Source organism: Citrus clementina, unplaced genomic scaffold (genome assembly GCF_000493195.1).
Source record: "Citrus clementina cultivar Clemenules unplaced genomic scaffold, Citrus_clementina_v1.0 scaffold_6, whole genome shotgun sequence".
Classification (NCBI taxonomy): Eukaryota; Viridiplantae; Streptophyta; class Magnoliopsida; order Sapindales; family Rutaceae; genus Citrus; species Citrus x clementina.
The window spans coordinates 8536280-8548078 of record NW_006262139.1 but is presented as its reverse complement, the minus strand read 5'-3'; the positions used below and the strand labels follow the sequence as shown (position 1 = coordinate 8548078).

The window sequence follows — 11799 nt, the reverse complement described above, 5'->3', positions numbered from 1 at the left end:
AATTTATTTAACTAACATGTCTAATTTAGGAAAATTATCAATTTATATAGGTCTATTAAGTCATTTCAACAATTTATTTTTCAATGACTAGTCACACATCAACTATTTTCTTTTTTAGTCCACAATGCTGTTACAAGAATATTTTGTTAAGGTATGTGTATTTTCATATTTTTATGAGTTAACGGCGGTCAATGGTTAAAGATAATAAGTTTTGGAGGATAACTTGATGTTTTCAATAGTAAGGGGAGCAATTTAAAAATTGTTACTTCACAAGAGGTAGGCCGAAATTAACCCTTTTAAAAGTATTATTTAAAAATTAAAATAGAGAAAATATGCTTAATAGTTTTATCAAAAAAATTTGTTAAAATAAAAGATATGTCACATGGGTGGGACCTATATAATTTGTTTTTGTTTTAAACAAAAAAGGGAGACACGCAGAGGCGGAGCCATGGTAATTTTTATTGTCCTTAATCCTCAAAACAAAAGGCTTGCGTTTCTCAAGGCATTGAAGCCAAAAACGACAATACATCATTCTCTACTTTTCGTTCTTCACAAAAAATAGAAAATGGATGCATACGAAATTCATTTTATTATGGAAAAATATCTACTGTCCATTCATTTTTTTAAACTTTTTTAAAAATACATAATTTTTTTTTTTTACTGAAATCCACCTAAAGTTATATTTTGTTTCATTTTCCCACTTCCGATTAGAATCCGTTAAGAAAACTAATAGAAACTTAAACAAATGACTATTTTATCCTCAAAACGAAAATTACAAATTCACCTTAAAAAATACAAAAATTGATCAGATTAAATCTGATTATTTCCCCATCGGTCAATAAAGAAATTAATTCCACAACCATCAAATGTATGATTTTTTTTAAAATATGTATGTAATTAGAATGCTAAATTATAACAATAATATTAGATAAAATCTGATTATTTTTGGTATTTTTTAAGGTGAATTTGTAATTTTTGTTTTGGAGGGTAAAATAGTCATTTGTTTAAATTTCTGTTAGTTTTCTTAACGAATTCCAAACGGAAGTGAAAAGTGAAAAAAAAATGTAACTTTAGGTGGATTCCAGAAAAAAAAAGAATTGTATATTTTTGAAAAAGTTAGAAAAAGCAGGTGGACGGTAGATATTTTTCCTTTTATTATTTTCGCGAAAGAAAGAATGCCTGACCAAAATTTTACCAAACAGCCCCTAAGATTTTATTTTCTTTGTAAGCTGTATTACTGGACAAAACTACAAAATCGTCTTTTGCTTTTATGATTGGACCTCACTTTCTTTAATATTTACAATTTTATTTATAAGTATTATGGTAGTTTCAATTTCTCATTCTTCTCCTTCTCTCCTCCATATTGTATAATTGTAATAAGTATTATGGTAATTTCAATATCTCATTCTTCTTCCCCTCTCCTCCATATCGATTTCTCCATTTATTCATTAATCAACCCCTAGTTGTCATTTTGATTAAAAAAATTCATCACTCAACCAATTGTAATTAACAAGGGCCAACTTCATTGCAGCTATTGATTGGTTCCCTTAATTACCATGAGATTTATTTCCTCTATAGCAGCAAGAGCTTGATCATTAAAATTTAATTTTACTCTATACACCATTGCCAAGATCAGAATTGACCTTAACTAAATTTGAATTTAATTGTTTCTCAAAAAAATGATTCGTGTATATATTATTAGAAAGACAAACATCCTTATCCAAAAAAAGGAAAAAATGAAGAAAGATAAACATCAAATGCAAAATTATATAACAATCCGGAAAAGTACAGCTTCTAATTTATAAGAACAGTAAAATTAGACAACTTGCAAAATAGAACATACAGTTTGTATGAAGGTGAGGATCAAGAGCAGAACGGCAGCAAACGTTGCAGTGCCTCTCCAAAGATTGTTGAAATAAACTCTTTTCAAGGACGCCACAACATGGTTCCAAGGATTATCGTAGTGTTTTTTCAGCTCCTTGAAAATGTCACGATAACAGTTATCGTCTAAACTAATGTGCAGGCAAATATTATTGAACATTTTTGCAACTTTAACATTGTCGCCAACATGACTAGATATAATCCCTGCATCAGCGAACAAATTGACATCTTCCTCAGAGTTGATAAGAGAATCCATCAGATTGATATAATCGCATATGTAGGTTTCCTCAGGATAGTGACACTGCTCCAGGGCCATCAAGTTTCTTAACAAGGATTCAGTCTCATCATATATCTTGACTTTTGGAATATGCAGCTTGTGTGATTTCAACCATAAGAATGGGATAATATTGCGAAGCTTGTTCTTTTCATATTTTATATTGAGTAAGCCCCCTCGTTTAACTTTCTTGAATTTCACTCCCGACTCTTGCAGTTTGAGTGCACAAGGTATATCTGGATTAGAAGTAGACTGTAGCGGTCTCCTTATATATGTCATCATCAAAACACGTCTCTTCAAATCAGTGAAATGTTTGATCTCAACCTCGTCGCCTGGTACTAAAACATTGAGCGAACTGTCAATGGGCATGTTAATATCGAAGAATGCACAAGAAATGAAAAGCAGGGAAGCTGATGTCTCGGGAAAGGCTATCTTGAATAATTCCTGAAGGACAAAGTACGGAAGCTGATTTTCAAGCATTAGCAAATCCAAAGCAATATAGCCTTCTAATCGTGGTTTAAACCTCAAAGAATTGCGTTCCGAGAATCTCAAAAAGTGCTCCAAGATAAAGACAGAATCATACAGAATCATTGTCACAAACTCAAGTTGCTTTAGAAGATCAGACGACGTGATCTCTTCGTAACAATTGCGAATGCGTTGTTCATTTTCCTGTATGAAGGTTGCAAGTTCCTCCCATATCTCCGGAGTGATCCGTCTACTAAATTCTCTTTTACACCTTATTTTTTGCTCTTCCATGTAAGCAAATTCTTGATTATCATAATGGAGAGGACCTATTGAAATTACCTTAGGAGTGTAAGCTTCTTCGTTTACTCTACGGAGTTCTTTAGGGACCCTGTAAATACAGCACTCAGGTCGAGGCTCCAAGTTTTCATCCTTGCCAATTTTCGACTCTTTGTGTTCTTCGATGGAAGCAAATCTTATCAAATTATTGCTTTTCATTTTGAAAAGTTTCAGATCCTAACCATCAAATAAAGAAAATGATAGAATCAATCATCAAACAAAAAATGAGCTTTTCTTTTTTATTATTCTTATTAAATGGTAATGTCAAGTGAGTATACCTGACTTTTGCAGCAACGGCACTAGAAATACTGGTTGAGACTTCAGAGCACTGGATCTGTTCGAGCTGAAGTATAATTTACTTTCGTTCTCTTCTCATGTCGCAAGTATGATCGACTGATATTTGCTTTTTTCCAAAAACCGCAGAAATATCTATAAACATATCGTACACTCATATCTTTAAAAATCAAAGGAGGGACGCAAAATATCTACACTACTTTTCAAACGCATGGTGAAAAATATAGGCCAATTTACTTAGTGCAAGGGGTCTGGTAAGTCTAGTCTAACTTAAATTTTTTACTTCAAAATTTTGTCATAAAATTTAAGTAATTAATTTTAAATAATTTATGATAGATATTGAAAGTTAAAATAATATTTAATAATAAATATTCATTCACATTTCTTGAAATCAATAACTCAAGATTTATATTAATTTTTTTAAAAATTTAAATTAGAATAACCTAACGTTATTTAAGTGGACCATCTCTCCGTCTAATTATGTACTTACTCTCATGCAGTCCCTTCTTTGACTACTTTTGTGTAATAATTGAAAGCTCACTCTAATTCTCCATCAACTCCACACAAAAATAAACAAAAATTGAACTAATAATACAATTTAGAAAAAAATTTAAATTAACGACAAACTTAGCCAAAAATATATCTCGAGAGGATGAAGATGAGATTGCATATCATATGTCATCGCTTTCACTGCTGCTTGTTGATTTAATAATGACAAGTCAAAGTGGGGTTCATATGAGTGCTGCTAAATAAATAGAAGAACGAGAGAAAGACGAGAGAAATTATAATCCAAACTGCTGTTTTGCTTTATCTCTCTCTCTTCTGTTAGCTTTTTCTCTCTCTCTCTCTTTTTTCTCAACACATGCTTCATTCTCTCGTCTTTCTCTCGTTCTTCTTGATATTTAGCATTTTCCGTTGAGAAAAGTCTTCCTCGCGACAATGGTGACCCTTCTATTAATTATTGGCAGTAGATAATTTTTTTTTCAAGTATAATACTCCAAATTTATAGTTCAGTCAATTATGCATGTGTACAAATTATTGAGTACCCAACAACTAACATCACTATCCGTCAATCGATAATAATTAAATTTTGGATCCAATTATATAGAAACCACTTTACAGTAAACTACTTTTCATAATCACAAGATAAAAATGTATAACATATTTTTTACTATGTATCATTTTATATATGTGGTTATGATTTATATTTTATCTTAGAGTAACTCTAAGATAACCATGTCTTTCATTACAGCAACTACCTTATTATATTCACTTATTTTGTCAAATTTCAATTCCTCATGGTCAATCATCCTTTGCTTTTGAATCTAAAGACCCCTAAATTCTGTTAAATATCCGGAAAATTTTCTAGTTTCTTAAATTTCAATTTATTTTTCCGGTCAATTGACCATTACATAAAATATTTTATGAATTGGTTTCTCCCCAAAAAAAAAAAAAAAAACTACAGGTCGCACTCGTAACATGCAGGCTTTTTCTTTGAAGTAATTATTTTCAGAAATGGTACGGGACTGTTAAAGTGTCTCGAGGTTGTGTGTTGACCATTTCAATTTGCAGAGTGGAGGATCATATACAACAATATCCCCCATTGCCTATTGGATCATTTATAACAAACAGCAGGACGTTTCAAACATTAGATTAGAAAAACAATCACTTATTTCATAATTTAACACGCAATTTTCTTTTTTTAAAAAATAACCAAATTTGTATTTAGGAAAACTCATACTTATGTTAACGTAAATCATAGTACAAGTTCTATTACAATTAATAATAGAAAAAGATACTTAAATCTCTAAGGATTGAAAAATCAATCATGTAAGTTTTCAGTAAGAGACGCCAATATTTTTTTTTAACTATAATACTCTTTAATTATATATTATTTCATAATATATCTCGAGAGGATGAAGATGAGATTGCATATCATTTTTCATCGGGAAATTACAGTAATAACCATTAAAGTTTTGATTTTTTTCATCTTAACCCGCCAAAAATATTTCTATCAACATTAGCCATAAAATAACTTTTGAGACCAAAATACCCCTCCCTCATCTCTCCCCCAACACTCCCTTTCACTCATCTCTCCCAAACCGATCCAACTCCCATCATCGGCGGCGACATCAACCCTCGTCGGCGGCGGCTCCATCTCTCACCGGCATCCGATCTACGATCTACAACCTTAAAAAAAACCTAGGTTAGTCATTTTTCTTATTTTCATTAATTTAAAATGAGATTTTATAATAATAATAGTTATAGCTTGAGAATAATGGTGGTGGTGGTGTTTGTGGTGGTTGGTGGTGTTTGGGAGTATTGTTTTTCGATTTTGAAGTGTTGTGGCTTAATTTTGGGGGTGGGGAGGGAGGGGGGCTGGGCGCGCGTGCGCGGCCATCGCTGGGCAACAGCACGCACCCATGCGCGCCCCGCTGTCGCACCAAAAATTAGAGTGTCCTTTTTTTTAACGAGTCAATTTTTTTTTCTGTAAACGTAATGTAATAATTTTATAAATATTACAGATACATGGCGAAATCAGAATCACCGGATATCAAAGTAGGCAAGATGTATTTTCGTTATGCCAATCACTTTCCTGGTCGAATTTCGAGCATGTGTAAGTTATCTTCGGTCGTAAAAGCCATCAAAGAAAAATTAACAAAGCGGCAGTTGAGTATGTTCAAAAAGGATATATTTGGGCATTTCTTAGAGTGTCGAAGTTTTCCATTTAGTGGGGTAATTTTGCACAATCTTTTACTGAGGCAAGTAGCCCATGAAGAAGATAGCTGTGAGGATCAGTTATGGTTTCAAATTGGTGAGCATTTGATTCGCTTGTCAATTGTCGAATGGTGCTTGGTTACTGGACTTTCATTTGGTGTTGATACCAATAAAAAAAATGATGAAATAGAGCAGAGGTTACGGAATACGTATTTTGGTGGTGTGCATCGTAAGATTAATGTGAATGAATTCGATGCAATATTTAAGGAGTTGAAATTCGAGAAAATGGACGATATGGACGCATTAAAGATTGCGCTGTTTTATTTTGCGGACAGAGTACTAAATGCAAGAAAAAATCACTGTCAAATCAATTTCGATTGGCTTACCAAGTTGATGATATATAGTACTTCCGAAAGCGTCCATGGGGTCTATTGTCGTGGGAAATGATTTATGAGAGTCTTGACAATGCATTGTTCGAGAAAGACGAGAAATTTAAGAAGACTCGGTTGAAAAATCTAGATCATAACATTGAAAAATACAATCTTTGCGGCTTTACGTCTGGGGTTCAGGTGCCTTTTTTTTGTTTATTAATAAGTTTAATAGTATTAAATATTTGATAGTTGTTTTATTTGATTTTTCACTTTGGTTGTTGTAAGCTTGGATTTACGAAGCAATCAGAGGGTTGCAATCAACATGGGTCGTCAAAATGAAGAATAAGATTCCCCGCATTTTGCAATGGAAGCCCATGGCGTCTTCGAGAATCAACTTTGCGAAGGTTTATTCGTTCTTCAACGATGAATCTCGTCTTGTAAGTAATATGTATTACTTATTTTTTTAACTTTACTAAATTTAAGTTATGTATACTTAATTAAAATTTTCAATTGAATTTATGGCAGGGGGACGTTTTACAAACTCTTGAGCCAAATTCAAAGGAGAGTAGCAAAAAATATTGGCTCTCTGTGAAGGATTACTTGCCAAGCATTCCAGACTGGGTTCATAAGGTTGGTATATCTAAGTACTAAAAATTTTTTAATCGAAATTTTTGACTTTTCATTTACTAATTTTAAATGATACTTTATACAGCACCAACCCTCAATCAACGCGATGCCGTTGGTTACAAGGCAATCAGACGAGCATGACGACATACCAAACCCAATACCAGAGCAGCGTCATGACACTTCTGAGGATAAGGTGGTTGTTGATGACCACCAGCAGCAAACAGACAACTCTGATGACGCACGAGATTCTGAGGTTATAAATAATATACGATATTTTTCCTTTATAAATTATTAATTTTTTATTGTTATTATAAAGTTTTTTGTTTTTTCTTTTGTAATAGTCGAGGACAAAGCAGTTTAATGATTACATACGACGACGGCTGGATAAGATTGATCGTAACATGTATGAAATAAAGTCAGAATTAAAAGATTTTAAAGAAACCGTTGTTGGCTTCATCGACACATTTTCTAAACGTCCAAATAAGGATTCTCCCACTGCACACTCGTATGCGGTGAGAAAATTTAAATTTAATAATTATGTTCGTTTAACTTTTAATTTGATAGTTGTTTAATATGTTATTCTTGGCGAATGGACAGGCCCCGGATGACTATGGAGTGTATACTGACGTGGGCAATGAAAATTTGTCTACGCCCACGTCATTGTATAGTTTCTACGGGGATGTTAGTGGGGAGAGCGTGCAGGTGTTCACTGAGGTGCCTCCGGGCGTTAGTAAGTTCAGCCGCGCGTACATACCTTTGTATGTTTATAACAGTCCTTACATGATTCCTCCGGTCAGGGGAGGACAGAACGTCCGGCATTTACCTCGACCCCAAATCATGGAGCATACGATTGACATGAGTATGAGTGTGGATGTAAATCCACTGAGAGGATTGGAGGACTCTAGTCTGTTTGCTGAGTTTGATCGATGGTTCACTGGTGATAGCAGAGTTTGCTGGAGAGTCCAGCACCCGCGGTCATTCTTTCAAATAATTTTGGATACAGCTGCGATGGTATGGCTAGGCGATGAGGTATTTATATTTTCGAAGTTATGTATATTGTTGTGGATTTGTTTCACCAAAAATTTTCTTTTAAATCGTAATATTTCTATTTCTCTACAGCATATTCACGAGTATCTCCGCTTGATTAGCGAGACACAACGGCAGTATCCAAATGCCTTACTCCAACGTGTCACACATACTGACACATTTTTTTGGGTAACGTGCCGAAAAAACTGATAAATACTATTTAATTTTTTTTTATTGTTGCCTTTAAGTTTTGTTAATTTATGCATTTCTTGGTTATCTATGTACTAGGTGTTCTTCAATCAGTTATGGAATAACGGGGATTGTGCAGTCGATTCATTGGTATTCGACGACCGCTTGAATAGTTATCTTTGTGGGCGACAGCACACAATGTCCAAATCAATGACGGATGTCGATATGGTATGTATTTTATTGCATTTCACATGCTCCATAATGAAAATATTCGAGTTGTCATTTTTTCTTTGTTGTATTTCAATTTCATATATAACGAACATGTTTTTCAATAGTTATATACAGTTACTCATCCCTGTTAACTTGGACGTCGTGCATTGGGTACTAGCACGAGTTGACTTTCGAAAAAATAAAGTCTGGATTTATGACTCATTACTCACATTCCGCGACGACAAAAGGTACAAGTTGCAATTCAAGCCACTTGAAGTTATATTCCCTCGATGGTTGGAATATGTTGGCTTCTACAATATCCGACCTGAGTTGCGGAGTGTAGACCTCTGGAAAGTTGTCGCAGTTAAGAGCGCGCCACAACAAGAGCCCAGAACTGGTGATTGCGGTGTTTTTATATTGATGGTTACGATGTATTTAATTTTGGGTTTAGATTGGAGTTTAACGATAGTCATGTCGAGTACTTTAGAAAGAAGATTGCGGTTGACATATTTAATGACGATATTGTATTGTAAACCTATGTAGTAATTTCAATGTTGAAATTTGAAAATTTATTTTAATTTGCGCACTTAAGTTTATATAATTTTAATGTTCACATTTTAATATTTAAAATAAAATAAAATTTTATGACATATAAGTGTACAATACACAAAAAACAATAATAGTTTTAACCAACGAAATACAAAAAACAATAAAAGTTTTAACCAACGAAATACAAAAAACAATAACAGTTTTAACCAACGAAACACAAAAAACAATAACAGTTTTAACCAACGAATAACACACAAAATACAACTAACTTCGAGTCGACGCAATGGGATTCTTACATCGCTTACGATTATGGCCCAGTTCATGACACCGCCCGCATCTTACAGTCCGCCGGTTAACGTCCTTGCCAGCCGAGGGTATTCTGAGCTCTTTACGACGGCCAGGTGGTGGTGCCTTAACTGGTGGGTATACTTGCATCTCCTGAATTTCATCTGGAACTTCCCAATCAGCCACATCACCAACTGGCTTTACTGGTTGTGCATAAGCTATCGCCAGCGATTCTGTAGTGTAAAAGTCCGAGCAAAGGTTAATAAAATCCACCCGGTGTGTTAGACACGCCGCAATTGCATGAGCACACACAAGCTGATAAATCTGAAACACTCTGCAGGAGCAAGTTCTCTTTTGCAAGTCAACCAAACCTTCCTTAAGCCCACCGCCTATAACTTGAAATCGATGCGGAGACACCGGCTGAACTATCATTCTTTCAGCTATAGTTCTCCTCTCAGTGACTATTTCATCCGCCCATGTTGTTAGCCGAGTAGTTATTGATTCAACCATAATTTTTCTATCATAAAACCATTGCTGCAATGTTTTCCTAAAGTGATCAACAAGATGAGTAACAGGAAATTTTTGAGGTTCCCTCATGAAAGCATTAACACTCTCCGCGATGTTGGTGGTAAGTATGCTGTACCTCCTACCTTCAAACTGAGACCTTGCCCAATTACACGTACCGACATTATTTTCTAGGTAATCAGCCGCACCCGAGTGGATCATCCACAACCCTTCAATTTGTCTCTTAAATTCCTCGTGGCCATATGCTTTTGTTGCATTAATAAAGGCAGGCTCAAATTCATCCCAAAGAGCTTTGGACATTCTAAATTGTGACTTAATGTTACCTTTGACGTGGTAAAAACAAATGCCATGAGTTGCATTGTGAAATACTTTAAGAACGGTTCTCCTTATGGCAGTGCATCGATCAGAGATAATTACCAACTCAGGTCTATCGCCAATCACTCCGTGTAACTTCATCATAAACCATTCCCAAGCATCATTGTTTTCTGAATCCATGATCCCAATGGCTAACGGATACAATTGATTGTTACCATCAAGACATGTTGCCACGAACATGCTTCCACGATATAGTCCCTTCAGATGAGTACCATCTACAGTAATGACAGGCCAAATGTACTGCATAAACCCCTTGATGGAAGATCTGAGTGCTACAAAATAATACAAGAAATTACCATCTCCATCCTGCTCGAGGTGAGTGACTGTACCCTCATTCGCTGTAGTTAGTACGTGAGAGTATTTAGGGAGCAAGTTGTATGACTTTGCAGGGTTGCCTTGAACTATTTCAAGACCAACTTCTCTCGCCCGATATGCCTGCTGGTATGTTAACTGAACAACGTATTCCTGTTGCATATCTACTCTTATGTCATTGGGAGTATAAATCCTCTTATCTTGAATATATTTTTCTGCGATAATATGACCGACAACCCGGCTCCTTACTTGATGACGTCCATCAACCAATACCTCATTATGACAAGTGTGTACATTATCAATTCTCTTCACCACCCAAGGAACATTTTGCTCGTTCGAACATCTAGTTGCTCGAATACGCCATTTACATGATTCTGAGCAACAGTGAGCCTCGAAACGTGTCGTAGTAGACCGTGCAATCTTGAAATCAAACTTATCTCTAAAGGCCACCTTGCGTAGTTGTAATATAAACTCATTCTTCTCAGTAAATAGCTTACCCACACTGATATCATATGAGTCACAACTGTTAACAAAGCTTGGAGCAACCATGTTCAAAGGCAAAGTTGGAGCAAGACTTGTAAGGGGGTCAATTCTCCTTCTCGATCGAACCATAGAAGGAATAGGTCTATTGCCTCTGTTATTCACAGGAGTATTGTCTTCACACTCATCCTCATGCTGAAAGGACGGAACATTCGAAGGACCGGCTCCTCCATCATCACCATCATTATTGAAACGAGTGGGTATTATTAGAAGGTTCTGCATAAACATTATCCTCCTCTGTCTCATTATGAAAATCATCATTGTCCCGAAAATCATTGTTGTGATACGGAGAATATCGTTGCTCCAACGACGTCGTTATTGGAAATACCGTTGCTCTAACATCTTGTAACGTAACGCCATTATCATCAATGTTGTCATAATTGTCGTGGATTGGAGAGTAATATTGCTGCAGCGATATTGTCCTTGGCAACACCTCTTCATCATTATCGGGGCCAGACATATTTGCTCTAAACGAAGTTTCTGTATCGACATGTGGCTCAATACCTTCGCTCAGAACTCGAGGTGATGTGGTCACGAATATAGGAATGCATCCAAAATTGGCTACGTCGGATGCCATATGCAACACAACCCTCACCATTTCATCATCACATATATCCATTGGCATTGCACATATACGATATAATGTGTTACTATACCTCAAAGTTGTCTTCATTGTGATACTATATTCATTAGGGTTTATTTGTAATACCTCGTATACTCTTGCCAATAACTGATCAAACAGATAATTTTTTCCAACTAAAAAAGCTCGATTTTTACCATTCACATACTTCATACGACCATCCTCTAGTGTCTCCCACCAAC

General features: G+C 35.2%; 3 protein-coding genes across 3 annotated transcripts; 1 reads left to right on the top strand and 2 right to left on the bottom strand.

Annotated features, from left to right (window-relative positions):
• Positions 1 to 1816: 1816 nt before the first annotated feature.
• Positions 1817 to 3121, bottom strand: LOC18039650 (putative UPF0481 protein At3g02645). The gene has a single exon (XM_024182443.1). It carries the CDS (start codon positions 3113 to 3115, stop codon positions 1817 to 1819), a length of 1299 nt encoding a protein of 432 aa, XP_024038211.1. The 5' UTR covers positions 3116 to 3121.
• Positions 3122 to 5779: 2658 nt separating this feature from the next.
• LOC112097330 lies at positions 5780 to 6415 on the top strand. The gene has a single exon (XM_024182515.1). The coding sequence runs from the start codon at positions 5780 to 5782 to the stop codon at positions 6413 to 6415; it is 636 nt and encodes a 211-aa protein (XP_024038283.1).
• Positions 6416 to 9204: 2789 nt separating this feature from the next.
• LOC112097329 lies at positions 9205 to 11596 on the bottom strand. The gene is made up of 2 exons (XM_024182514.1): positions 11306 to 11596; positions 9205 to 11214 (listed from the first exon to the last, which is right to left on the bottom strand). Exons 1-2 carry the CDS (start codon positions 11594 to 11596, stop codon positions 9205 to 9207), a joined length of 2301 nt encoding a protein of 766 aa, XP_024038282.1.
• Positions 11597 to 11799: the final 203 nt, after the last annotated feature.

Bases quoted from the DNA above. Each gene is read 5' to 3' on its own strand.
- LOC18039650 (XM_024182443.1), bottom strand. From the start codon at position 3,115: ATGAAAAGCAATAATTTGATAAGATTTGCTTCCATCGAAGAACACAAA.
- LOC112097330 (XM_024182515.1), top strand. From the start codon at position 5,780: ATGGCGAAATCAGAATCACCGGATATCAAAGTAGGCAAGATGTATTTT.
- LOC112097329 (XM_024182514.1), bottom strand. From the start codon at position 11,596: ATGGATATATGTGATGATGAAATGGTGAGGGTTGTGTTGCATATGGCA. The intron at 11,215-11,305 runs GTATTTCCAATA...ATAATGAGACAG, and splicing joins TACAAGATGTTAGAGCAACG to AGGAGGATAATGTTTATGCA.